Below are 26,199 nucleotides of genomic sequence, written 5' to 3'. Positions count from 1 at the left end.
ACCTGCAAATTTTACCTGCCAGAAATGTAAACTTGATGGGTGCCATGTGATCCTACCCAACCCAAAGCATTGGTTTCCCTTCGTTGGCAGATGGTTGCAACAGAACGTTGGCAAACATCTGCAAATGGTGAGGAGAAAGGGCAACTTGGAATGAATGATCTCATGATGGGAGGGGCTGCATGCTCCAGGCAAAAAGGATGAATAGTGGATGGTGTTGAACTAATGTCTGGAAATTGAGTGGGCGATGGCTGATGGAGAAGATGTCTCAGGGATGGGGCAGACAATGAAGTGAGGAGAGCAGGAAGGTGCACTTTGGGAAGCAGCGTGGGATATAAATTTAACAAATGATTAAAACAAATTCTGTATTTGTGGGCAGGCGTGATGGCTGTTATGCCTCAATTTCCCCAGGCTTCTGCAAGAGTCAGACTTGGCACTAGGCTTCACCATCAAGAATTCAAACACGTTTTGATGGACATCTGCATCACCAGTTGTTTTTGGGAGACCACTGGAAAGTGGACATTCTTGCAGTTGTTGGATTTGGACGGAAGCACAAAGCCCCCTGGAACCACTAATATTTTTTTGGGGGGGGGTGGGGAGATGGGAGATGAAGAGGTAGGAGGGAGGGAGAGAGGGTTAGTGAAAAATACTTGATGGTTACTGTTTGCTGGCAATTAATTAAATTTGTTAACATGTGAAGTAAAAAAATCCTGTGTTTACCCCATCATAAAACAACTCTGGAAGAAGACTGGAAGAAGTTTAAAGACTATTTGCAGAAATACTGTAAAATTAATGAATGCTAAAATGATGTTGGATTGAAAATAAGTGGCATTGGTATTAAGATTAACAAGAATATGCAAATATGGATTGATAATGGATGAAAATATATAGTTATAATAGGTTAAGATATAGAGTAAAGATGGTTGAAAGAGGGTAAGGATTTGCTGAAATGTCTTTGTGAATGGGAATAGAAAAAGGGGAGTTGAGAGGAGGTCAAGGAAACAAGTAAAGGAGTCTAAAGATATTAAAAAATGGATATTTCTTTTTCTTTTTAAATTTCTTTTTCAGCTGCCTGTTTTTTTGTATTTTGTACCCTTTTTATTCTTTTTTCTATGTGTGTTTTTTTAGCTTGTTAATTGTTGTTATAATTTTAGTTTGTTAATTGTTGTTATAATTTTCTCTATTTTGTAAACTTATGTTTTCTTTTTTGTAAAATCTGAATAAATATCTTATAAAAAAAAATATCAACAACAACAAAAGCCATGTGAAAGGACTGTGTTTATGCAAAGGACTCAGCAGAAAAAAATTGATACTGATATTTTTCGTGGGTTGATCTAGCAGTGCCCAGAGGAAAAGCTCATGAGACGAGTGTCACTGCCCTGGCCTGTAAATGTTGTCTTTTCTTCGATTAGTTGCACCAGCCTCTTAAAGCACTGTATACAAATTTCATATTTTTAGTGCTTCATAATCTAGGAAGAAAATGGTCCACATAATCTATATTTAATTACACATGTCTGAGCAAGCATGTCTGAAGGCAGCATGGTTATATTTCTGATTTTAAAAAAACCAAACCTGGAAAAATACTAATACTACTCAATTGCACAAAATTATTTACAAAACACACACACATGAGAATATGGCAAGAATCTAAAAAGCTGAAGTTTCTCCCTCCTTTTCTTCATCTTCAACAATCACAGACTGCTGATCTTCTTTAAGTAGTTTAATACCTGAAACAAGGAAAAAAGAAGAAGCTTAGATTAAATATCTCTGTGGACCATTCACTTTGGGCCAATCACTCTCTGGGCGTTAAACTTGCTAGGTTACCCATGGTGACGGAAGGAGATCTGATGACTAGTGACTTGTGTATGTGCAGAAATTTCACTGAAATCAGATTTGCAGCTTCAGAACTGTAAAGGTTTCTAAGGGGTTGCTCATGCGTAAGCAGGCAACTATCTCCCCGGCTGGGTGCAAACACCTGGCTGGGCCGCCTAAGTAAACTTTATCTGTCCGGACGCCACTCACCCGTGGCTGACTCAGTCGCTGGCAGAATCCGTCAGTGGGCGTTTCTTGAACTTCTTCCAGCAAAGAAGTTCTTTGACGCCAAGTCTCCTCCTACTCTCCCTGTGCAGAAGTCTTCTGCACAGGGTGGGTGTGGGCAGAGGAGGATCTGTGCTCTCCCCGCTGGTCCCCAGCAATGAATCATGGGACCGCCTCGCTGCTTCCCCCACCTGCCCCCCTTCTCCACTGGTGCTACGCTGATTCTCTTTTTTTAAAAAATAATTTTTTATTAATTTACATCAAAAGAAAAAACAAACAAAAAACATATTAGTTTCACATCAAAATTTCATAACATATTCCTTTTTAGGACTTCCTCCAGCTTATCCGTAAATCATCCGTAAGTCATAATTTAAGTTACACATTTCTTAATTTTGTATTGACATTATTTATATCTTTCTTTCTATTCCCTTTAGACAATATTTCTTAGTCTTTCACAGTGCTTCTTTAAATCCCATTAGCGTTATCTGTCCCTCACTTATATGTTCCAGATATTCCACAAATTTCCCCCAGTCCTCGATGAACTTTTGGTCTCTTAAGTATCTAATCTTTCCTGTCAATTTATCCAGCTCCGAATAGTCCAACAGCTTCATTCTCCATTCTTCCACAGTCGGTATTTCTTGCTGTTTCCATTTCTGGGCTAGTAACACTCTTGCTGCTGTTACTGCATATTGAAAAAATTTACAATCTTTTCTTTTTATCTCGTTTCCTAATATCCCTAACAGAAAGACTTCTGGTTTCTTTATAAATGTGTATTTTAGAATCTTTTTCAATTCATTATATACTTTTCCCCAGAAGTCTTTCACTTTCTTACATTCCCACCACATATGATAAAAAGAACCTTCTTTATCTTTGCACTTCCAACACTTATTACATGTCTTATACATTTTTGCTAGTTTTACTGGTGTCATATACCACCTATAAAACATTTTCATAACATTTTCTTTTAACGTCATACATGCAGTAAATTTTAAGCCTTCCTTCCATAGTTTTTCCCAGTCCTCAAATTGTATGTTGTAACCCACATCAGGTGCTACGCTGATTCTCTTCCCCAGAGGGAGATCCAGGATAAGAGGGCAGAACACTTAAAAGAGCTTCATTTGGCTGTCTGCTGCCCCCTCCCAAATAATAATAATAATAATAATAATAATAATAATAATAATAATTATTATTATTATTATTATTATTATTTATTTATACCCCACCCATCTGGCAGGGTTTCCCCAGCCACTCTGGGCGGCTTCCAACTGAATATTAAAAACAATACAGCAGCAGACATTAAAAACTTCCCTAAACTGGGCTGCCTTCAGATGTCTTTTAAAAGTAAGACAGTTGCTTATTTCCTTGACATCTGCTGGGAGGGCGTTCCACAGGGCAGGTGCCACTACCGAGAAGGAATTAAGAAAAGAAAGGTCAAAAATTATATAGAAATTAGGGGAAGGATTTGCTGAATTGAACTAATTAGAGATTGGAATACAGAAAGGGGAGGTATGAGGAGGTCGGGAAAGTAAGTTTTATGAATATAGGGGATTGAAATTATACTTGTTGTTGTATGTGTTTTGTATGTATTTTTGTTGTTTCTGTTTGTTCTTTTGTTTTTTCTATTTTATATAAATCTTTAAAACTTCAATAAATATCTTATAAATATATATATATATATAATATAGATTTTGGAATAATAATAATAATAATAATAATAATAATAATAATAATAATAATAATATTTATGCCCCACCCTCCCCGGCCAGAGCTGGACTCAGGGCAGCCAACACCAATAAAATCACAGTAAAAACATAATAGGGGGAAAAAGAGGGGGGGACCAATTTAAAATACAGGTTAAAATGCAATTTAATATGCAGCCTCATTTTAAAGTAGCTGATAAATCAAGACCACAAGGGGAGGGAAACATAAGGGTCAGACCGAGTCCAAACCAGGCCAGGCGGAACAGCTCTGAATGATGGTAGGGGAATTAAACACGACTTTAGGAGACTCTGTTTTGTGAGGTGATCGAATGCTGAGATGGTAGCATGGTTAGTACCACTTTAAACTGCAGGTGGTAAGTGGGTACCAATGCTTCACCTGGAAAACTCCCTGCAAAGGGAGGGGGGACCAACATATCAGAAAAAATGTTTCTAGCCAGAAGAGCATAAGGCTGCTAATATTTCAAAACTAAGAAACGTATTTGAGCTGGTTTTGTAAAATCGGCCTTACTAAACCTCTTTTTGCCATTACTAAACCTCTTTTTGCCCTGTGAAGAGTGCTCTGTACGAAATTCAGCATTGCTGCCATAAATACTAATGCCTGTCAAAAGAAGGGATATATGGCTACCTGCTTCAGCTGGGTATTTTATATATGCACAACTATGATTTTAAAATTATACAGATTCCCCTAAGCTTTAGGAATGGGGACGCGGGTGGCGCTGTGGGTTAAACCTCAGCGCCTAGGACTTGCCAATCGCATGGTCGGCGGTTTGAATCCCCGCGGCGGGGTGCGCTCCCGTCGTTCGGTCCCAGTGCCTGCCAACCTAGCAGTTCGAAAGCACCCCCGGGTGCAAGTAGATAAATAGGGACCGCTTACCAGCGGGAAGGTAAACGGCGTTCCGTGTGCTGCGCTGGCTCGCCAGATGCAGCTTGTCATATTGGCCACGTGACCCGGAAGTGTCTGCGGACAGCGCTGGCCCCCGGCCTATAGAATGAGATGAGCGCACAACCCTAGAGTCTGTCAAGACTGGCCCGTACGGGCAGGGGTACCTTTACCTTTTTAAGCTTTAGGAATAGTTAGCAATTTCAGCTGATTTGATTACACAAAAGTACAGTGGTACCTCGGGTTACATACGCTTCAGGTTACATACGCTTCAGGTTACACACTCTGCTAACCCAGAAATAGTGCTTCAGGTTAAGAACTTTGCTTCAGGATAAGAACAGCAATCGTGCTCCTGCGGCGCGGCGGCAGCAGGAGGCCCCATTAGTTAAAGTGGTGCTTCAGGTTAAGAACAGTTTCAGGTTAAGAACGGACCTCCGGAACGAATTAAGTACTTAACCCGAGGTACCACTGTATGATGTTTGGCATTTGGGTGGAATGCAAGACACATCACCTCATTTCCTCATTTGTGAATAGATGTTCATACACTGGGTGTTTTCCCCATCTTTGTCTATTAAGAATTAAAGTTCTTTGAGATGGTTGTGTTCAGCATTAGGCAGTTCATCCTGCTTGTGGATTTCCTCCCCAAACACTGGGGTTTTAACATATTTGGGAGGCAAAGCTCTGCTAGTCTAAAGGATGTCCCACATTGATCCAAGCCCTGGAAACCGCACCCAAGCCATGTGGCTCATTCTAGAAACCTCCAGAATGTCCTCCCTGTGTCCTGGTTTAACCTCCTAGCAACATAGAAAGTGTATCAAAACGTTCCCATAAATATCTTCTGGTTTGTTACAGCATCTGAAAATTGTAGCTGTGCACTTGCAGACTATAATTAAAATTTTCCATTGAGTTTTTGGGGGACTAGTCTTGACTTCCTCGTGGTTGTCTGTGCCCAACAATTTCTAAAACGCAAGTCTCAATAAAAGAGAGAACATTCATGGCCCACCTGCCAGTTATAAGGAAGATGGAAATGCGCCTCTCTCCATGTTCATTTGTTTTATATTATAAATAATATTAAGATTGGCATCTCTGACAGATTGCTTGCCTTAAAAACGAACTATTCTATATGTTTGGGTTGTGAAATCCCCTTACTGCTTTTGAAGGCAAGAAGATCCAACGCAGCAAAATCCTTTGCTCTTGGCTGCAATCCTATGCACTTTCCTGAGAGTAAGCCCCATTGAACACATATGGATTTACTTCTGAGTGAATAGGAATAAGAACTGTGCTCCACAACAGGTTTAAGCAGGACAACTTACTCCAGGTGAGCTTACAGCCAGAATGCTAGGCTAGCAGAAATCTTTCGATTTTCAGTCACAAAGAGTTACTTCTACTGTTCTTTGTCAAATGCTAAAGAGTATGAGTCAAATTTGTAAGCTGAATGTAATTGAAAACTACCTAATTTTCTTCTTCTTTACTTGCTAACCAACTTACAAGATTGTTGTGAGAAAGATGGCCAGGCGGAGGGAGGGGGGGCAATAATTGCCATTTTTGTGAGTTTACTGACTTCCATTGGAAAACCAAACAAATACCCTGTACATTCTTCCTTGCTTGTCAAAAGTTAGTGAGTCATATAGAGGGACATCACAGTCTGAGGCCAAGCAAGTCTCACTAATAAATCAGCCTCCTGCATATTGCTGTCAGTGGGCTTTTTGGGTTTGGTGGCTGGCTGTGTTGATTCAATTAGGCCTCACCATTTCCCGTCTTTTCTGCTATGAAAAATCTTTCAGATAATGAAGCACTTCATGAAGTCCAAAGAAGGAGAAAAAGAAGCAGCATCACACAGAATGGCTTTGTTCACTCCTGCACTCCAGTCAAAGGAGAACGCTTTCCTGGTATTAACCAAGTGAAATGCTGCATGAAATGACTAGATTGGATTAAAGTCGAAACATGAAAGGGATGTAATTTCTTTGCGATGAATAAGTGGTTAAGAGAACATATGTTTTAGTAGGTGATAGATTCCAACACCAACCATCATTCTACAGTGCTGAAAGGAAATAAAAATGTCCTCTCAAGATGCTCCCAGACTGTTGCTATTTTCAGGTTGGGCTCCCAGCACATGCTGCCAAATTCAGGTTGTGCAATTAAAGTTAATATTGTACACACAAAAAAAGCTGCTTCTCTAAGGAATCAGACAGTTGTTTGCATGGGGTCAGCCGTGTTTTTTCTGTACAGTTTTTCCTGGTAGTGGCAAGTCCCGGGGTGACTTGCTCTATGTTAATTCAAGAGACATAATGGCAAGGTGCTCAGACTGTTTCTAGTATATGTTTCCAGGTGGCGTTTTAAGGAATTCCTTAGAACTCTTGATTTATTCCCAAGTCAGTGTGCATAACAGGTATAGAGAACATGGTGCCCTCCAGCTGTTGAGGGGCTCCAACTCCCACCAACCCCAGCCAATGGTCAGGGATGATGGGAGTTGTAGTCCACAACATCTGGAGGACGCCATATTGGCTACCGTTGGTGCGTTAGCAGGGCTGGGGACCTGTGGCCCTTCAGGTGATGTTGGATTTCATCTTCCATCAGTCCCAACCTGCATGACCAATGGTCAGGGATGATGACAGCTAAGTCCAGCATCATTTCAGAGGGTCAAAAGTTTCCCAGTGCAGGGTTTTGATGTAAGAAAATTAGCCTGATTTTGTCATGAAAGGCCTTAACAAGTCACACCTTTGTTTTCTGGATTGGGGGTGGGGATGAGCATTCCATATAGACACAGAATTGTAAAGGAAGAGAATAGCAAGTAGAAAGGGGAAACGCTCACTATGGGTTTAGGAAAAGTGGAAAGATAAAAAAGTGAAAACATAATATGCGAACATCTCCTCTAACAATTAAAAGTCTCTGTTTCTACAAGCCTAGCAATCCTGAAGTTACACAATGCTCATGCAGATGTGCCCCTGCCATTTTTTCAAAATAGATATTTAAATACAGAGACTATCGCTGAGACACATCATGTTCAAAACCCACGCGTGATGCTTTAAGAAGTGCTCTCCTTCGCATTTCCCTTACCTGCAAGTAGAGGGGGTGTATTGATCGCTGGCGTGTTTTTCCTTCTGGGTTTTCTCTGTTCCTCTTCCGTTTTCTGAAGGGCTGGGCTGCCATTACCCTTCGGAGGTTTCTCAGAGAAGTCACACCTCCTAATTAAGTGGTCTGAAAGAATGCCTGCAGAAACGCCATTAGGACTGGACGTTAGCCTTTGCAAGCCATAATGGTCTTCTCCGTTTTCACTAGCAAAAATCCCGCTTGGGAAATAAGGCCCCCTCACATGACATCAGCTCCTACAATTGGATGGGTCAAGAGCCACAGAGCCACTAAAACTACCCCATAGCCCTGCTGCTCACAGTGACCAGGGTGGAACATGGGAGGCCAGTAAAAGCTGTAATCTCTTCTGCACTAGGTCTAGGTTGTCACAGCAGAAACCCTGGCTTGGGTCTACTGCTGTAGCTGGACTGGCTTAATAACAACAACAACAACAACAACAACAACAACAACAACAACAACAATAATATCCATCCATCTAGCTGGGTTGTCCCAGCCACTCTGGATGGCTTCCAATGCATATAACAACGTAATAAAATGTCAAACATTAAAAACCTCCCAATACAGGGCTGACTTCAGATGCCTTCTAAAAGTTGTGCAGTTCTTTATCTCCTTGAGGTGCCACTGCCGAGAAGGAGCCTTGGCAAGCTCAACTCCATCCCCTTCCCTGCCTTTGAAATGCCTCATGTGCTTCATGTGTGCGTAGTTTTTACACTGTTCAATGCTGACGGGGATAGCTTTCACCCATTTGTAAAGGTAAAGGACCCCTGGATGGTTAAGTCCAGTCAAAGGCGACAATGGGGTTGTGGCACTCATCTTGCTTTTCAGGCCAAGGAAGCCGGCGTTTGTCCACAGACAGCTTTCAGGGTCATGTGGCCAGCAGGACTAAACTGCTCCTGGTGTAACAGGACACCGTGACAGAAGCCAGAGCGCACGGAAATGCCATTTACCTTCCCACCACAATGGTACCTATTTATCTACTTGCACTGATGTGCTTTCAAACTGCTAGGTTGGCAAAAGCTGGGACAGAGCAATGGGAGCCCACCACCGTTGAGTGGATTTGAACCGCTGACCTTCCGATCAGCAAGCCCAAGAGGCTCAGCATTTTAGACCACAGCGCCACCCGTGCTCAGATACAGTGGGGACCTTTACAGCAGCATAAGCCCACCATCTCCAGTGAAGGAGCTGAACAGAGCCAGGCAATGAGCCTTGCCAAATCCTAACCCCCCAAGCATGTTGGGTCAGGAGTTAGGAACGCCCTGAAATCTATCCTTTCACTTTGAGGGATTGTCTTCCTCAGGTGCCCAATTAACATGGACAGCCTGGGTCATTATGCACTGGGATGTGCAGACAGGACACCATTTGCTGTCCCAACGCAGGCAGAAAAAATTATTGGGACATCTACTGCATCCTACATCTTATAGCATGACATGTGGGGTGGGGAATTTGTGCCCTCTCTAATGCTCTCTGATTACAATTCCCATCATCCCTGTCCATTGACAGGGCCGGCCTTGGTCAGGGACGGATTTAGGCTTGATGAGGCCCTAAGCTACTGAAGGTAATGGGGCCTTTTATATGTCCAGCTGTCCTTTGTCAGCAACAAATTGTCACTGTTTTTTGTGTCGGATATATGCTATATGATAATTTATGGATTTAATAGGTATCTAAAGCTATTTGCACATAACAAAATATGTATTTTATCGAAGTAATTGTTGAACTGAAAGACAATTAAGAAGAAGTATATGAATAGTGAAACACTGTTCCTGCATGTGGGTTTTATTTTATTTGTTTTTTATCTTATATTTTGGAAATGTACATCCAGTTTTTTTCCCTTTAAATGTTTTTTGGGGGCCCAAAAGCCAGTGGCGTAGCGTGGGGGGTGCAGGGGGGGCCGGCCGCACTGGGCGCAACATCTGGGGGTCAGGGTTAGGGGGCGCAAATCCACGGGTTGGGGGCGCAAATCCACGGGTTAGGGGGTGCAAATTACTTGCCTTGCCCCGGGTGCTGACAACCCACGCTACGCCACTGCCAAAAGCTATAGCTTGTTTAGCTTATACGTAAATCCGGCACTGGCCTTGGTAATATGCTGCCCTGTGTGAGGCCAACATTTGATGCGCTCCCCCCAGCCGGGCTTTGAGAAGGAGGCACAAGGCTCTGGTGGGGTCCTAGAGTCCACCCACCTTCTCCCCAAAGCCCGGTAAGAACTTGCCTGGCTTCGGGAAGGAGGAAGGAGGACTTTAGGGCCCTGACAGAGTCCTCACACCTCTTTCCTGAAGCCAGGCAAGTGCTTGAGAAGGCACCCCCTGCCATGGTGCCCATTGTGGCCCATCTGCTGGCACTGCCCTAAGTCCACCTCTGCTCTTGGTCATGGGAGTTGGAGCAACAATATCTGAAGCCCTGAGGGCCTCTCATCCCTGCACTACAGAGAGATTTTGGAAGCAGTAGGAGGAGACACATTATTACTCGGTTTGCGATCCATGCAGGTATAAGTGGTTTAGCAGTAGCTCAAGTGACAATTTCAGAAATGCTCACCAACTATCGGTGGAGGTGTGTGAATTGCTGGCGTATCTTTTCTCTTCGGTTTTTTCTGTTCAAGCTCACTTTTCTGAGAGACCTGAAGAGCTTTGCCCTTCCTCGGTATCTTTTTGAGTTCACAGCTTTTGAGCAACTGTTCGGAAAGGTTATCTGCATCAAACAAAGCAAATTATACAACTATTATCAAAATAATCAGACAACGTTCAGCCTTGAACAGCTACTTTCTCAACAGCTTTGCACTTCCCTGAAACTACAGCTTAAGGGGCGGGGGGACAGCCAAGATTCATATGACACTTTACCCTAGTATATGCATTTTTGTGCAACTAATGGGTCTGGGAAAATGCGCTGGAATTTTTAAAGAAATGTGGATTTCGAATTCTGACTGTGTTTTGGTTCCTGCATTGCTTTGAAAAGCGCGAACTAGGTGTGATCACTTTAAATGCAAACTTCCCAGTCCCTATGCTGTTGTCTACAGCACATATTTTCAAAAGAGGACAACAGATTTGCAGGAAAGTTTAAACTCCCGAGGCAACATTGCTGCATAAAATCCTGCGTTGGCACACTTGCCTGCTTTTGTGGAACATGTGCACAGAAATATGAAAGGAGACGAGATGAAAGCTTCGGCGTTCCTTCTCTCCTTTCTTCTTCTTCGTCTTTAATTAATTTGTCTCTAGAGCTTTGGCTAATATTTATATGCTGAACCCAGCAGAAAGAAAAAGGGGGGGAGAGGAACGACCAAACACCCATTCCCACCCATTGCCACTCCATCTGGCATCAGATGCATCACCAGAAGGCACCGTCTATCAGGTTTCAAGAGCAGCAGTTGTTCTATGGAGGGGGTGGGGGGAAGGGGGAGGGGATGGCAATGGACAGCGCTTAATGATGCAAAGCAGACCTTTTCGCTACACACCAAGCGATGACATCACCCTGAGAAGACTGACCTAAGTGGTTACAGTGAGTATCCAATCTGTCTTCTGAGATATCATGTGATGCTTGCACATATTCAGTTGACATCACTGAAGAGGCTTTTCTTTAGAACCTGTAAGGGGAGGGAAGAGAGGGGGGAGAAACATAGACACATTACGCATGCCACATGTCAATGTATTTTTCTTTCGCTTTAATCTAGAAAACGTTACTTTTCTTCTGGGGGGGGGGAGAGAGAAATGTTTTTGAGTCAACACAACTGTAAAATAGAATTCTGTACAAAAATATCCGTCTCGGTAAACAACAGGCGACAATTTTGACACAAGGGATGGTTCAGTCATGTATGGGATCCTTTGGCCATGTCGGGAACGCTTCATGAACCACTAACACTTTCAAGGCATTCTCTGACATCGGGTGATGGAGCGCAGTGTGTGGCCCCAGAAAGTAAACACGAGTCATGTTTTATAGCCTGTCAGGTTCTTGGCAGTGCCCCTTTTGGCGGGCCCAAACCATCAGAAAAACAGGAGGCGTCTCCAGGCTCTAATGGGCCATGCAGACCTGCCCTACAGATCGAACCTCATTTCGCCTTACTCTGTCTTAAAGGTAAAGGACCCCTGACAGTTAGGTCCAGTCGCGAACGACTCTGGGGTTGCGGCGCTCATCTCATTTTACTGGCCAAGGGAGCCGACGTTTGTCCACAGTTCTTCCAGGTCATGTGGCCAGCATGACTAAGCCGCTTCTGGTGAAACCAGAGCCTCACACGGAAATGCTGTTTACCTTCCCGCCACAGTGGTACCTATTTATCTACTTGCACTTTGACGTGCTTTCAAACTGCTAGCTTGGCAGGAATAATAATCGCCTAAGAACCTATCATCCAGGATTCAAATGGCTTCTTCACTGTTGTCAGCTTGAAGACTCTTACTCATATGAAGCAACTCTTAGGAGCTGGGGTCCCTTTGGCCCCCTCCAATAAAATATTTACCCCCCCCCAAATATTTTATTCACGTTGGCACCCCTGCTGCCAATGGGTGGGTGTTTGTGTGTCAAGGTCCCCAGGGCCACCCCAATAACTCACACATCACACAGGAATTTTGTTTAAAGTTTTTGGCATAATTTTGGCCACAACTTTATTAAAATACAAAAATGTGAGTGGTTGCTTAGGCATTGGTTACGACTATCTGCCCCCCCTCCATGGGGTACAGACTGACATTCCGCACACCTGCGAAAGTCAGAAAAGGGGAATACACTTGGGGGTAGCGACGGAGCAGGGAACCTGCCCTCAGCCCTCCCCAAATGCAACCAGGGGCTTTTGCATGGCCCGAGCCCCTTGCTAGGGTGGACAAAAGCAATAGTGAGCCCCTGATTCCTTAAACGGAATCCCTTGCAGCAGCAACATTAGAGGGGCAGGCACAGCCAATCCATGCCCTTCAACCAACCAAAACATAAACCAATGCCTCACCGCAATCTTCCAAGTTGTGATGATTTGCTATGCAGCAGGCAAAAACCAAATGGCCCCAGCCAATCAGCCAGATGGACAAAATTCCTAAAGGGCCTCTGCCCCAAGAGCAGATGACCCCATGACAGGCATAGCAAGGTCAAAGAGAACAACCCTAAATATAGGGGGGGGGGCCGGGCAATCCGATGCACGGGCGAAAAGAGGAAGCCCTAGCCTCGTGCAAGGAGTTTTAGCATTTCTGGCTGTCAATCAACAAATGGCAACATTAACTTCTTCCCAACGACAAGGGAAGCCCCAATCGCATCAGTGGCCAACGATCAATTAGCCCGCCCCCAACTTTGGAGTGTCCTGTCGGCCCCCCACCGCAACACATGTTCTCCATGAAGGAGAACACGCTTTTCCACCCCACTGTGTTTGGCTATGCACTTTTGGTGGTAATTTCATCTGGGGATTAGCTCTGCAGTCATCTCCTTTGTCTGGAAGGGGTTTGTCAGTTTAAGAGCTAAACGGCAAAACAGAAATTTCTCCAATGGGTGCGATTGTAGTTCTGCCACCTGTGTTGCTTCCAAGCATCTTGTTCATTTCCCCTTCATCCTAATTTGTTCGCACAAAGTTTGTGTGTTTGTGTTAGAGAGCCTCAGCTATGAACTGAGCACTCATTTTTATTTGTTTGCAAGTGTTGCATTACACTTTCCAGTGCATTTCCCATCACATTCCTTGTGGGGGAAACTTTGAGATTGGGTTTGTTGTGCAAGAGCACAAAATCAGCTGTAAGAATGCAACCTGAATTGGCCAGTGTATGACTGAATCCCACTCCAAAATAGCAACAGTACAGAAACTCCCCTGTTGTTTATTCTGCACCCTTCGATGAATGTGACTTTAGGGTTTAGGATCTTAGACCAGACTTTCACATTTAGCTAGTCATATTATTTTTCATCTCAAATGCAGTGTTGACATTATGAAGTTAAAACATTTCCACTCTGCAGTGAATGGTTTGTGCTAGGATTTCTATGAGGGGACCTCGGGTATAAGCCGTCTTCTCTCTTCTACAGTGGTACCTCGCAAGACGAATGCCTCGCAAGACAAAAAACTCGCTAGACGAAAGGGTTTTTTGTTTTTTGAGCTGCTTCGCAAGACAATTTTCCCTATGGGCTTGCTTCGCAAGACGGAAACATCTTGCAAGTTTGTTTCCTTTTTCTTAACACCGTTAATACAGTTGCGACTTGACTTCGAGGAGCAACTCATAGAACGCGGTGTGGTAGCCTTTTTTGAGGTTTTTAAAGACTTTGGTGATTTTTGAAGCTTTTCCAAAACTTTTCCGACATTGTGCTTCGCAAGACGAAAAAAATCGCAAGACGACAAAACTCGTGGAACGAATTAATTTCGTCTTGCGAGGCACCACTGTACAAACGACACATTTGGAAAAGCTGTATGTGTGATTTTGTGGACTTTTGGACCCTGGCTCAGTCTAAGATTTGGCATCATTCTTCATTTATAAGCAATCACTGAACAAAATAATTGTTAATGGCTTAATAGTATCAGTTGAGACACTAAAACAAAGTCCAGATCAAAGTGTTGCTTACAACCAGAGGATTGATACTATAATTGTGAAAGTCTCGCCACTTTTTATTAACCCTTTCTGAGAAATGTAGCACTGCAACCTTTACGTGGGTCAGTCAGATAATAAATACAAACCAACATAAGATTTTAATAGCTGCTGTGTAAAGAAAAGGAAGGATCATTTTATCACATGTGGTAGGAATGTAAGAAAGTGAAAAGCTTCTGGGAAATGATATATAATGAGATGAAAAAGATGTTGAAATATACATTTATTAAAAAAAGAAGAAGCATTTTTACTTGGCATTGTAGGGGAGGATATTAATAGACAGGATAATAAATTGTTTTTATATGCAGCGACGGCAGCAAGAATATTATTGGAACAGAAACGGAAGGAAGAAGAATTACCGACAAAAGAAGAGTGGCAAATGAAATTAATGGACTATGCAGAATTAGATAAGATGACAGGAAGGATCCGAAACCTGCAGGAGCAGAGATTCTTGGAGGACTGGAGTAAATATTTGAACTATTTGAAAAGCAATTGTAATAAACAGATTACGCTAGGAGGACTGCAAGAAGTTTTGTAAGGAGGACTGTGCGAAATATTGCAATGAAGACTCTGAAGAGACTTATTGATATTGTGTGTGTGTGTGTGTGTGTGTGTGTGTGTGTGTGTATGATTTTAACAGCTTCTTGGAATCTCTTGCCTTGATCTCTTTTGTGGAAAGGCAGCATACAGATGCAATATATACATTGCCTTGCTGTACTGAATCCAAACATACCTTTCCATTTCAGGGTAGAACTCTGGAGGGAAAAACCCAGAGGTTTTGCAGATGTCCGACAGAAGCGAGTGCTTCATAGCACTGCTTGGCTGGTGCCCATGACATCAAGACCCCCCCCCCGATCTTTAGAGCACTTGAAAAGAAATTTCCATATGACAAACAAAGAGATGAACATACATGCATTTAATTTGCTGGCATGTAAATCTGTCATTTCAGCTGTACATCTGGGAGTGAGCTGAGCAAACGCTGCAGCTGTAGAACTTGCCGCGAGTTTCTTCTTTCATCCTGTCTATTTGCTTATCAGCAAAGATTTTGATAACAAGTTGACTATTTCCCAGGACTGTGATGCCTGTAGTTAACTGCAATAAAGTAGCTGAAATGGGATTTACCTGTGTTATTATACTGATATTTGGCATTATCTGTTTCCCACCAGTAAAGTACGGTGATAAAGTACCTTGTCCTTAGTGAGTGATCTAGGAATTAACACTACAGGCGGTACATGACCCCAGTCAAGCTTGCAAAAATCTACCATTTGCCCGATAATAAGTGTTGGAAATGTAAGGAAAATGAAGGTACATTCTTTCACCTTTGGTGGACGTGTCCCAGGATTAAGGCTTTCTGGGAAATGATATATAATGAATTGAAAAAGATATTTAAATATACTTTCTTGAAGAAACCAGAGGCCTTTCTCTTGGGTATGTCCGGCCAAGTGGTGCCAAAGAAGGACAGAACTTTTTTCATGTATGCTACAACAACAGCAAGAATACTCATCGCAAAGTATTGGAAGACGCAAGATCTACCCACTCTGGAAGAATGGCAGATGAAATTGATTGACTGTATGGGATTGGCAGAAATGACGAGCAGAATCCGTGACCAGGGAGAAGAGTCGGCAGAAGAAGATTGAAAAAAATTTAAGGACTATTTACAGAAATATTGTAAAATTAAGGAAAGTTAAATGGTGTTGGATTGAAATTGAGTGGTTTCTAGCTGTAATGAAACAAAGGAATATAGATGGGAAATAAGGATTTGAAAAATAAGGTAATATTATAAGCTGTAATGCTTTAAGTGAAGGATTTGCTGCACAAATAACTTTAATTGGGATACGAGGAGGAGATGTATGAGGAGGTCTGAGAAATTTGTTATTGAAAAGCATGATTTATGAACTATATGTCTTTTTTTAATGTTTTTGTTTGTTCTGTTTTTGTTTGTCTGTTCAAAAAACTGGAAAATGTAATAAATATTAAAAAAAAAAGGAATTAACACTACAACTACGGCAAGGCATCCATGGACTTGTATATGACTGTGACAAACACCTGCTTCCTGCTGCTGGTGTGCCAGAGCTTCATAAATGGCACTATGCATATTTTATAGAGTTCGTGGCCTGCTGTACATATGCACAAGCTAAAATCAGAGTTATAATCCTACAGACGTCTGGGGGGGCGGGGAGCAGCAGGTCTTGTCTGGAGCAAGGCGATGGACAGGTTATGATATTAGCCAAGCTTGCCTTTATGTTAACACTGGCTATTTCTTTCTTTATGTTCCCAACAACTTTTAGGAACATAAAACTTCCACTGAAGTTTCCTAGAGAAGAAAATGATGTGCGCTCACATCCACATGTATCTTGTAATGATATGACTTTTCTGTGAATCCCTCACCTTTTTAAAGCAATGCGGGGGGTGGATGTGTCCGTATTTGTGTGTGTTGACAACAGACAAAAATGGCCAACTGTCTTGCAAAGCCATTAAGGCCTATTTCAGCTAATAATAATAATAATAATAATAATAATAATAATAATAATAATAATTTATTTATACCCTTCCCTTTCCGGTTCAGAAAACTGGGCTCAGGGGGGCTAACAACAAATTTAAAACATTTAATTGTGATACAACAAAAAAACAGCATAAACTACAATATAAAATCTTGAATAACAATAAATTCAAAGTTCTAAAATCAATGTGGGGGAAAATCCATCCAATAAACATTAGATGGTCACCAGGGCTAGCTGGCTAAAAGTAAAGGTAAAGGGACCCCTGACCATCAGGTCCAGTCGTCCACAACTCTGGGGTTGTGGCGCTCATCTCGCTTTATTGGCCGAGGGAGCCAGCGTACAGCTTCCGGGTCATGTGACCAGCAGGACTAAGCTGCTTCTGGCAAACCAGAGCAGCGCACGGAAATGGTCACCAGGGCTAGCTGGCTAAATTATTAGCTGTGGGGTCCCAGAGTGGGTAATCTTCATTAAAGGGGAGAGGGAGGGAAGAGAGGGGAATAAAAGATCAGGCTAAATTCAAATTGAAAGTCAGGCAGAATAGTTCTGTCTTACAGGCCTGGCGGAAGGAGGTTAAATCCTGTAGGGCCCTAGTCTTATGGGACAGAGCATTCCACCAGGTCGGAGCCATCACTGAAAAGGCCCTGGTGTCTGACTTCCTTAGGGCCTGGGACCTTAAGGTCCTCTGCGGGACATACTGATTTTATAATGAAATGATTTTAGAATGTTGTATCATTTTACTGTTGTTAGCTGCTCTGAGCCCGGCTTCGGCTGAGGAGAGTGGGATATTATTATTATTATTATTATTATTATTATTATTATTATTATTATACCAGGAGAGGCGGTCCCGTAAATATGAGGGCCTTAAGCCACAAAGGGCTTTAAAGGTGAAAACCAGCACCTTAAATCTGACCCTATACTCCACCAGGAGCCAGTGCAGCTGGAAAAGCACTGGGTGAATATGCTCCCATGGCAGGGACCCCGTGAAGAGCCTCGCTGTAGCATTCTGCACCTGCTGGAGCTTCTGGGACAGTTTCAAGGGCAGCCCCGCGTAGAGCGAATTACAGTAGTCAAGCCTGGAGGTGACCGTCGCATGGATCACTGTGGCCAGATCAGGGTGGGAGAGGTAAGGGACCAACTGCTTAATGCGGCGAAGGTGGAAAAATGTCGCCTTGGCTGTTGCTGTAACCTGCGCCTCCATGGAAAGGGATTATACTCCATTTCATACTGTAAACCACTAAAGCAGGGATAGCCAAAGTGGTGCTATCCAGATATTTATGGATTACAGTTCTCATCACAACAGGTGCGTATGGGTAATATCTCAGGTGGGGGACACGCATGGCTTCTGCTGGGGTAGCTTGTCCACCTTTGTTCCTTACCTTGCACTCAACTCTCATCGGTGACTCCTGGAAGCCGTCAGAATGCGACCGTGGCCACACCCTGGGAACGGCTTTTTTTTTTTTTAATAATCTTTTTATTGAATTCTTGAAAACAACATCAAAGAGCACAAAGACATTAAAAAAGTAATAGATAAAAGAGAAAAAATAGTGTCAACAGAGAAGAAAAACTGAAATAACACATATAGACATAAAACAAACAAACTTACAAACGCCACTCAATTGACTTCCTTCCATCTCAGTTTAGGCTAGGTAAACTCGTAGCCTTTCTGCAGTTGTATTATATCAGCTCTATACATCACAGGTTTTAAATTCCGCCCACTGTGATTTTGGTAATACCCAAATTAACTTCAATGTAACTTAAAAATTTATTCCAATCATCATTCATAAGCATAACCCTGGGAACGGCTTGAATTGGTACAACAGTAAGTAACTAAACCAACCCATGTTGCAAAGAGAACGTCAGCGATGTATAGGCAACACGATGACCATGTACATACGCAATAAACAATCTTTTATAGAATTCCTTCAAACCATAACAAGTCCAAAATGAAATCTTTAGTCTTAAAGTTTAGTCATTGCTCATGTGACCACATTATTACATGAGCACTGTTCCACAGCATTTGATATTTTCATTTCATTTCAAAATAAGATAGGTTTAAGAAGCAATTCTATATCCTCCCACCACGCTGACGAAGAATTCTACGAAACAGTAGTCTATATCCGGAATCACTGTTCAGTGTTGGACATCATATTTGCTGAATACACAAAGCTTCACAGCTTGTCTTTCATCGTACAAAGTCTGGTACCTCGCTTCATTTAAAGATTTTCAGAGACTTTAAGACTAAAGATTTCATTTCGGACTTGTTATGGTTTGAAGGAATTCTATAAAAGATTGTTTATTGCATATGTACATGGTCATTGTGTTGCCTATAAATTGCTGACGAATGGCTTGAATTGGCTAGCTAAACCGGGTGACGGTAGCCAATGGGTCCCAACCCCTTGGTGAGTTAGGGACTCCACCTGCATGCAAAGACAAGCTCTGGCAGATTGAGCGAATGAGACCAATTGTGGGTCCAATGGCCAAGAAGGCGGTTTCTGAATGTGCTGTATAGGGAAGTGAGATGTACAGTTGAGGCTCGCCAGCTTAGGAAAGTAGCTCATCTAAGAGAAGGAAAACTCTGATCCTAAACCACCATAGCCTTGTGGGATATTTTCAGGACTCAACCCTACACAAATCCGGCGTGGAGTCCCTAAGATGGTTGGGTGTGTCTTCTTTCCGGCAGCTTCTACAGCCAGGCTAGTGCCAAATGTATTGCTCTTCTTTCCTTTGGACCACATCAGCAAGTCTGAGAGATGGTCATTGTTGCTTATCCCAGCCTTGATGGCCCATGTCATAAGGTAGCAAATAAATATTGCTGGCCCTACCACCTGTTAAAAAGGTAAAGGTAAAGAACCCCTGACAGTTAAGTCCAGTCACGAATGACTCTGGGATTGTGGCGCTCATCTCGCTTTACTGGCCGAGGGAGCCAACGTTTGTCCGCAGACAGTTTTTCCATGTGGCCAGCATGGCTAAGCCGCTTCTGGTGAAAGCAGTGCAATGCATGGAAACACTGTTTACCTTCCCACCACAGTGGTACCTATTTATCTACTTGCACTGGCATGCTTTTGAACTGCTAGGTTGGCAGGAGCAACCGGAGCTCACCCCATTGCAGGGGTTCGAACCGCCAACCTTCCAATCGGCAAGCCCAGAGGCTCAGTGGCTTAGACCAGCATTTCCCAACCTTAGGCCTCCAGCTGTTTTTGGCCTACAACTCCCATCATCCTTAGCTAGCAAGACCAGTGGTCAGGGATGATGGGATTTGTAGTCCGAAAACAGCTGGAAGCCCAAGGTTGGGAAACACTGGCTTAGACCACAGCGCCACCCGCATCCCTATTTAACCACCTGTTAAAGAGTTGTAATTCAGCATCTCACCAGTTAGAATGGATGATCTTCTTGTTCATGGACTCATGGGAGCCAAGGCTTCTAGGCACAGTGCTTCATGCATTGCCAGTGATCCATGAGATGGGAGCCTGAATAGCTCAGTTGGTTAGAGTCTGGTGCTGATGACGCCAAGGTTGCAGGTTCGATCCCTGTATGGGACAGCTGTGGGGGGTTGGACTAGATGATCCCTTACAGCTCTATGATTCTATGACCCACTAGCCAAAAGCTAAGGCTACACATGCCTAGACTTTCTATGCTATAGAATTTGGATTTGTGAGGAATTCAACTCTTTTTTTTAAAAAAATGAAAGTTTCTACTCTTCACTATAAATGGAAATACAACCTCAGCTCAGTCGGTAGAGTGTGAGACTTTTAACCTCACGGTCATGGGTTTGAGCCCCCGTTGGGCAAAAGATTTTGCATTGCAGGGTCCCTTTACAATTGCCTCAGGGTCTCATGTGGGTATCTTCTTCCATCCCTTGCCATATTCCTCTCTGTACCCTCTACTGCCCAGCTCTTATCAATGCCCCTCTTTCCACAGCCACACAACTACTTGCTGATCCTGCAAAGCCGTAAAAAACCCCGGTTTTCGGAATAGCATACTTCAGAACTTTTTGTAACGATTCATCAGGAACTTCTCTTACATGGATGCCAAGATGGATGTTTCCTTTCTCACTCATCCTAAACACTCATCCAGGTTTGGTTGCTGTGTTGTGCCGTGGTAATTTCTTGATTGGTGACTGGGAGTGGCCGCCGAGACCATATAACACCGGTCTTGAAAGACCTACACTGGCTCTCACTATGTTTCTGAGCACAATTCAGAGTGTTGGTGCTGACCTTAAAGCCCTAAACGGCCTCGGCCCAGTATACCTGAAGGAGCATCTCCACCCCCATCGTTCTGCCCGGACACTGAGGTCCAGTACTGAGAGCCTTCTGGTGGTTCCCTCACTGCGAGAAGCCAAGGAAACCAGACAGAGGGCCTTTTCGGTAGTGGCACCCACCCTGTGGAACGCCCTCCCACCAGATGTCAGAGAGAAAAACAACTACCAGACTTTTAGAAGACATCTGAAGGCAGCCCTGTTTAGGGAAGCTTTTAATGTTTAATAGGTTATTGTATTTTAATATTCAATTGGAAGCCTCCCAGAGTGGCTGGAGAAATCCAGCCAGATGGGCGGGGTATAAATAAATTATTATTATTATTATTATTATTATTATTATTATTATTGATTTCCCATGCCTATGCCAGCAGTTTCCCTGCACTGAGGCAATTACCTCAGTGGGTCCAGTTGACAGTAGAGAATATGAGGCGCTTGATTGGGGTCCAAGAGAGAAGGATTTGAGGCTTAGATCCAGCATGCTAAAGGGCTTCTTGCCGGGCAGCTAGTTATGGATGTCATTACAGTTCTCCACTGGGTGTTACAGCACAGAGGTGTAGTAACATCCAGAGCTACCACAGCATAGAGCTGTAGTACCTTTAAGTGCTCTAGTAACTCATAGCCTCCGACAGCTACTTGCGCAAGTGGAAGCAATGTTGCATGGAGAGCTCCATAACATCCATTTTTGCTGGTCAAAATGCTATCGTTGTCGACAACTGACATATCAGAAGGGCACATAGATCCTGTCAACCCTTCTAAGGACAGTGATCCATGAAGTAAATGTGCTAAACAACTGGCTTCTATGTTTTAGGTCATACTGCATTATCAGAGAGGCATGCCCATCCCATCTCACAGGTCAGTGATGAGTCTTCTCAACATTGTTACTTGTCTGTGTTTCATAAAGTGGGGGTCTCAGGAGCTCAGCCTAACCAGAACACTTGTACCTCAAGTTGAGATAAGCAAGGCCGTTAGATTAGTTGAGAAGATGACTTCTATATCTTGAGATGCTATTCTGTGTCACCCACTACTGACACCCTGATTCTAAATAAGCTTATCTCCAATTTCACTGGAACTTACTTGCTCGTAATGCATTTAAGAATGGGATGTAATTTTTGGTTTTGATTTAAGCACACACACAAAGATATGCTAATAGTGCATTCCCAAGGGAAGCATTTAAATATCTGGTGTTTAGCTGTATAATCTGATACGATTGTGGCAACATTTCTAGAACAAATTTTTAGATGCTTTTAAATAATATAGGGTAGTCTTTTTCAAAAGTTTCTCCAAAAGCAACACTATTTTATTTAGACCTAAACTCTACAAACTGCAATAAAACTAAAGAGTACACAAACACATCTTGTTTCAGTTGCTGTGGAAGAATAGGATTTTGCAAGATATGGAATACAAATGTCTGTTTTCCAGATCACAAACAGAAAATATTAGTTTGTCCTCACCGTGAACAAAAAGAAAGAAAGAAAGAAAGAAAGAAAAGATTTGAAAGAAACACTTTCCAGAATGGATTTAAAGAATGGCAACTAGAAAACTATGACGCCACCACAGAAGGCTACAGATCAGGAGCACGTGTGATTTTATCTCTCTCTTCCCTACTTGTCCAATTTCAAACAAAAGCTTCCCCCTTTGGAAGTTGTTCTAAATGATTTTTAGACACGTGATTCATAACGTTAAAATGAAATTCTTAGCATTAAACTGATTTAACCCCATAGATTTAGAATTTAGACAGTACCCCAGTGGTAAACGTTTTTAAATGGAACATAAGGACATCGTTGGAACTATTTAGGATTGTACTATAAATCTACAGCTGTCTGAATCCATTAAGCTTAACTGGATTGTAGATTGTCCTCTCCTGTTTCCCGCAGCAAAAATACATTCAATTAATCAAAAGCACTTTATTTTTAAGTTGATTTACACCGCAAGGCTACCAACCAGATCCTAAACATGTTTACTCAGAAGTATCACTGATTTCAATGGGACTTACTCCAAGCTGTGTACACTTTTGCAATTAGATATATTTACCTTGAATTAAGCCCCAAGGAACTCAGTAGGACTTACTTCCAAGTAAACATGCATAGGATCAGACCAGTGAGCCCACACAAACTTGGAAATATTTGTTCATTTAAGAGCCTGAGATAAGAGTTGCACAGGATTCAACTGAACTGTCCAACTTCCAAATACCTCCGTGCCATAAAGGTACAGCTCAAACAAATTGTAATATTTCCACCCCCTCTCTTTTTCTGGCACCAGTTTTCTTTCTCAATTTACAGCTCGATAACCATTCCCAAGCCTTCCCAGATAGAATAATCTGCTAGCCATCTTCTGCCTCGCAGAGGAATTGATCTGTGACTTTTTATTACTATCACATCGCAGGCAGATTTTTTTGGTTCCCTTTGGAGAAAGAACTCCGCGCTCCCACCCCGGCAAAAGTGATGAAGAACTTACCAAGCAGGGAAGCTGGGCTAGGTGTGATATGGAGTCAGTGTTCACTGGAGCAGGAATTGTCTTCTTTGCTCGCATGGAGTGCTCCTGCACTGCCCTTATCTAGGGAGCAGCAGCAGCAGTTGCTATGGCGACGCTTTGTTTCCCAAAGTACCCCAGGAAGGAAAAGAAGAGTAACCTTTAGCCTGTGTACTAGCAGATTTGAATGAAGTGGTGCTTGCCGCTTCTCAAATTAGTGTTGCCAGGAGGAGAGAAAACCCACAGATTAAAAACTTCCAGTGGGGGAAATATCGCTCGCGAAACGGCGAGACCTCCTGCCACAGTCTGACGGCAGAAACTGCCCAAGGGTGACAGTGAGGGATGAAGAAAATAAGTTATGTGCATGGGCTTTAGACACCTAAAACTTTGGCGTCCAGCAGATCCAAGCTGTGCCTTTCCCAGAAGTTCAGGAGCTAGTTGATCACCGATCAAAATACAGAGCAATGAAGGAAGCATAGTCTGGAAAGGGCACTTAAACAGCCAGAGCAAAGGTACACCGTGTCTAGGAACGAGGTTTCTCTGACGACTGTGGTGGTTGAGTATGTTTACGGATTGGTTTGTTACACAAACTTGGCACACTGCTGCCATTTAGGGACCCGGGCGGGGAGTCTTCTGTGGCTTCTGTGTACATGCCAGTGGTGAGCAGAATTGGCTATTTTCGCCCGTCGTTTGAGAGGGAGGTTTTGTTTGGAACGGGGGAAAGGCATACAAACAGGCTCGGCCTCTGGAAAGCCAGAGGAAACTTTCTGCCCGTTGTGCAGCGCTATGAATTGGAGCCCTTTAACCATTCACAGGGAAAGGCCTTCGACCTGGGCCATTTCCTCTCAGAGATTTAGCAGCGCCAAAATTGGCGGAGGCTCATTGTCTCCGTTTTCTTTGCTCTTTCTGTTTGACAGAGCCATGGGGCCGGGTTCTGCTGCAAAACGTGTTCTCCCTAGCAGAGAGCACGTGTTGCGGTAGGGGATACAGGCCACCCCATTGTGGCTGGGCGGATTTGTAGAGAGACCCAGGCAGTGAATTGGTTAATTGGGTCGCTGGGGAGAATTGCCTGTTGCCAATTTTGAAGGAAGGGTCAGAGGTTTTAAATGCTGGACGCCCAGCTTTGGGCGTCCTCTTGGCTGCTTGCACCGGATCACCCAGCCACCCTCCCATTGGGGGGTTGTTCGCTTGACCTTGCTATGCCTGTCATGGGGTCATCTGCTTTTGAGGCAGGGGGCTGGTAGGAATTTTGTCCATTTGGCTGATTGGCTGTTGCCATTTGGTTTTTGCCTACTGCGTAGCAAATCGTCACAACTTGTAAGGTTGGCGGTTAGGCACTGCTTAAAATTGGTTGGTGGAGGGGTAAGTGCCGACCCCTCCAATGGTGGTGCGGAAAGGGAATTCCGTTAAAGGAATCCGGGGGCTTGCCTTCTTTTCGTCCTCGTCCCTGGCATCGGACTTGGGCCAGGCAAGCCACCAGGAGCATGAGGGTGAGAAGTGAGGGACTGATGCCCAGCTTCATTTCTCCCCAAATTTGTTTCCCTCACTGGCTTCCGCTGGAATCCGGAAGTCAGTTTTGTCCCCTGGGGCAAGGACAGATAGTCAGAACCAATGCCTAAGCAACCACTCACATGTGTGTATTTAAATAAAGTTGTGGCCAAAATCATGCCAAAAACCTAAACAAAAATGGATGTGTGATGTGTGAATTATTGGGGAGTGGCTTGGGGACCTCGACATGCAACAGCACAGGATCAGTTTCAGATGCTACTGCCTGGTAACACAGGCAAGGTGCTTGTGATGATGCGAATCCCATGCTCCCTCACCCCTCTTGGCTGGTTTCAGCTTGCCTGAAGGGGTATGTCCAGGGTGTGGCCAATGAGTCCTTGAAAGACGGAACAATCCCTGGAGTATTGAAAGAAGTGGTGATTTGACCACCCCTAAGAAGCCAACTGGGACGCGGGTGGCGCTGTGGGTAAAAGCCTCAGCGCCTAGGGCTTGCCGATCGAAAGGTCGGCGGTTCGAATCCCCGCGGCGGGGTGCGCTCCCGTTGTTCGGTCCCAGCGCCTACCAACCTAGCAGTTCGAAAGCACTCCCGGGTGCAAGTAGATAAATAGGGACCGCTTACTAGCGGGAAGGTAAACGGCGTTTCCGTGTGCTGGCTCGCTGTGTGCTGGCTCGCCAGAGCAGCGATGTTACGCTGGCCACGTGACCCGGAAGTGTCTTCGGACAGCGCTGGCCCCCTGCCTCTTGAGTGAGATGGGCGCACAACCCTAGAGTCTGGCAAGACTGGCCCGTACGGGCAGGGGTACCTTTACCTTTAAGAAGCCAACCATGGATCCATCGTTCTATGACAACTACAGTGGTTCCTTGGTTTTCGAACGTCTCGGAAGTTGAACATTTTGGTTTTCGAACACTGAAAACCCAGAAGTACAGTGGTACCTCGGGTTACATACGCTTCAGGTTACATACGCTTCAGGTTACAGACTCCACTAATCCAGAAATAGTGCTTCAGGTTAAGAACTTTGCTTCAGGATGAGAACAGAAATTGTGCTCCGGCAGCGCGACAGCAGCAGGAGGCCCCATTAGCTAAAGTGGTGCTTCAGGTTAAGAACAGTTTCAGGTTAAGAATGGACCTCCGGAACAAATTAAGTACTTAACCCGAGGTACCACTGTAACTGCTTCGGTTTTCGAATGCTTTTCAGAAGTCGAATGGGCCACACGGCTTCCATTT

General features: G+C 43.6%; 1 protein-coding gene across 2 annotated transcripts; it reads right to left on the bottom strand.

Moving 5' to 3' along the window:
- Nucleotides 1–586: 586 nt before the first annotated feature.
- Nucleotides 587–23,611, bottom strand: PPP1R17 (protein phosphatase 1 regulatory subunit 17). 2 transcript variants are annotated; one of them, XM_053410035.1, is made up of 6 exons: nt 23,454–23,611; nt 11,199–11,296; nt 10,255–10,407; nt 7,693–7,845; nt 1,250–1,724; nt 587–745 (listed from the first exon to the last, which is right to left on the bottom strand). In XM_053410035.1, the coding sequence occupies exons 2-5, from the start codon at nt 11,269–11,271 to the stop codon at nt 1,645–1,647; spliced, it is 459 nt and encodes a 152-aa protein (XP_053266010.1). In that variant the 5' UTR covers nt 11,272–11,296; nt 23,454–23,611; the 3' UTR covers nt 587–745; nt 1,250–1,644. The 2 variants fall into 2 exon arrangements, with proteins under 2 accessions (XP_053266010.1, XP_053266011.1); XM_053410036.1 differs by lacking the exon at nt 23,454–23,611 and adding an exon at nt 14,977–15,082.
- Nucleotides 23,612–26,199: the final 2,588 nt, after the last annotated feature.

Source organism: Podarcis raffonei, chromosome 12 (assembly GCF_027172205.1).
Source record: "Podarcis raffonei isolate rPodRaf1 chromosome 12, rPodRaf1.pri, whole genome shotgun sequence".
In the NCBI taxonomy this organism is placed as follows: Eukaryota; Metazoa; Chordata; class Lepidosauria; order Squamata; family Lacertidae; genus Podarcis; species Podarcis raffonei.
This window is presented reverse-complemented; position numbering and strand designations above follow the sequence as displayed.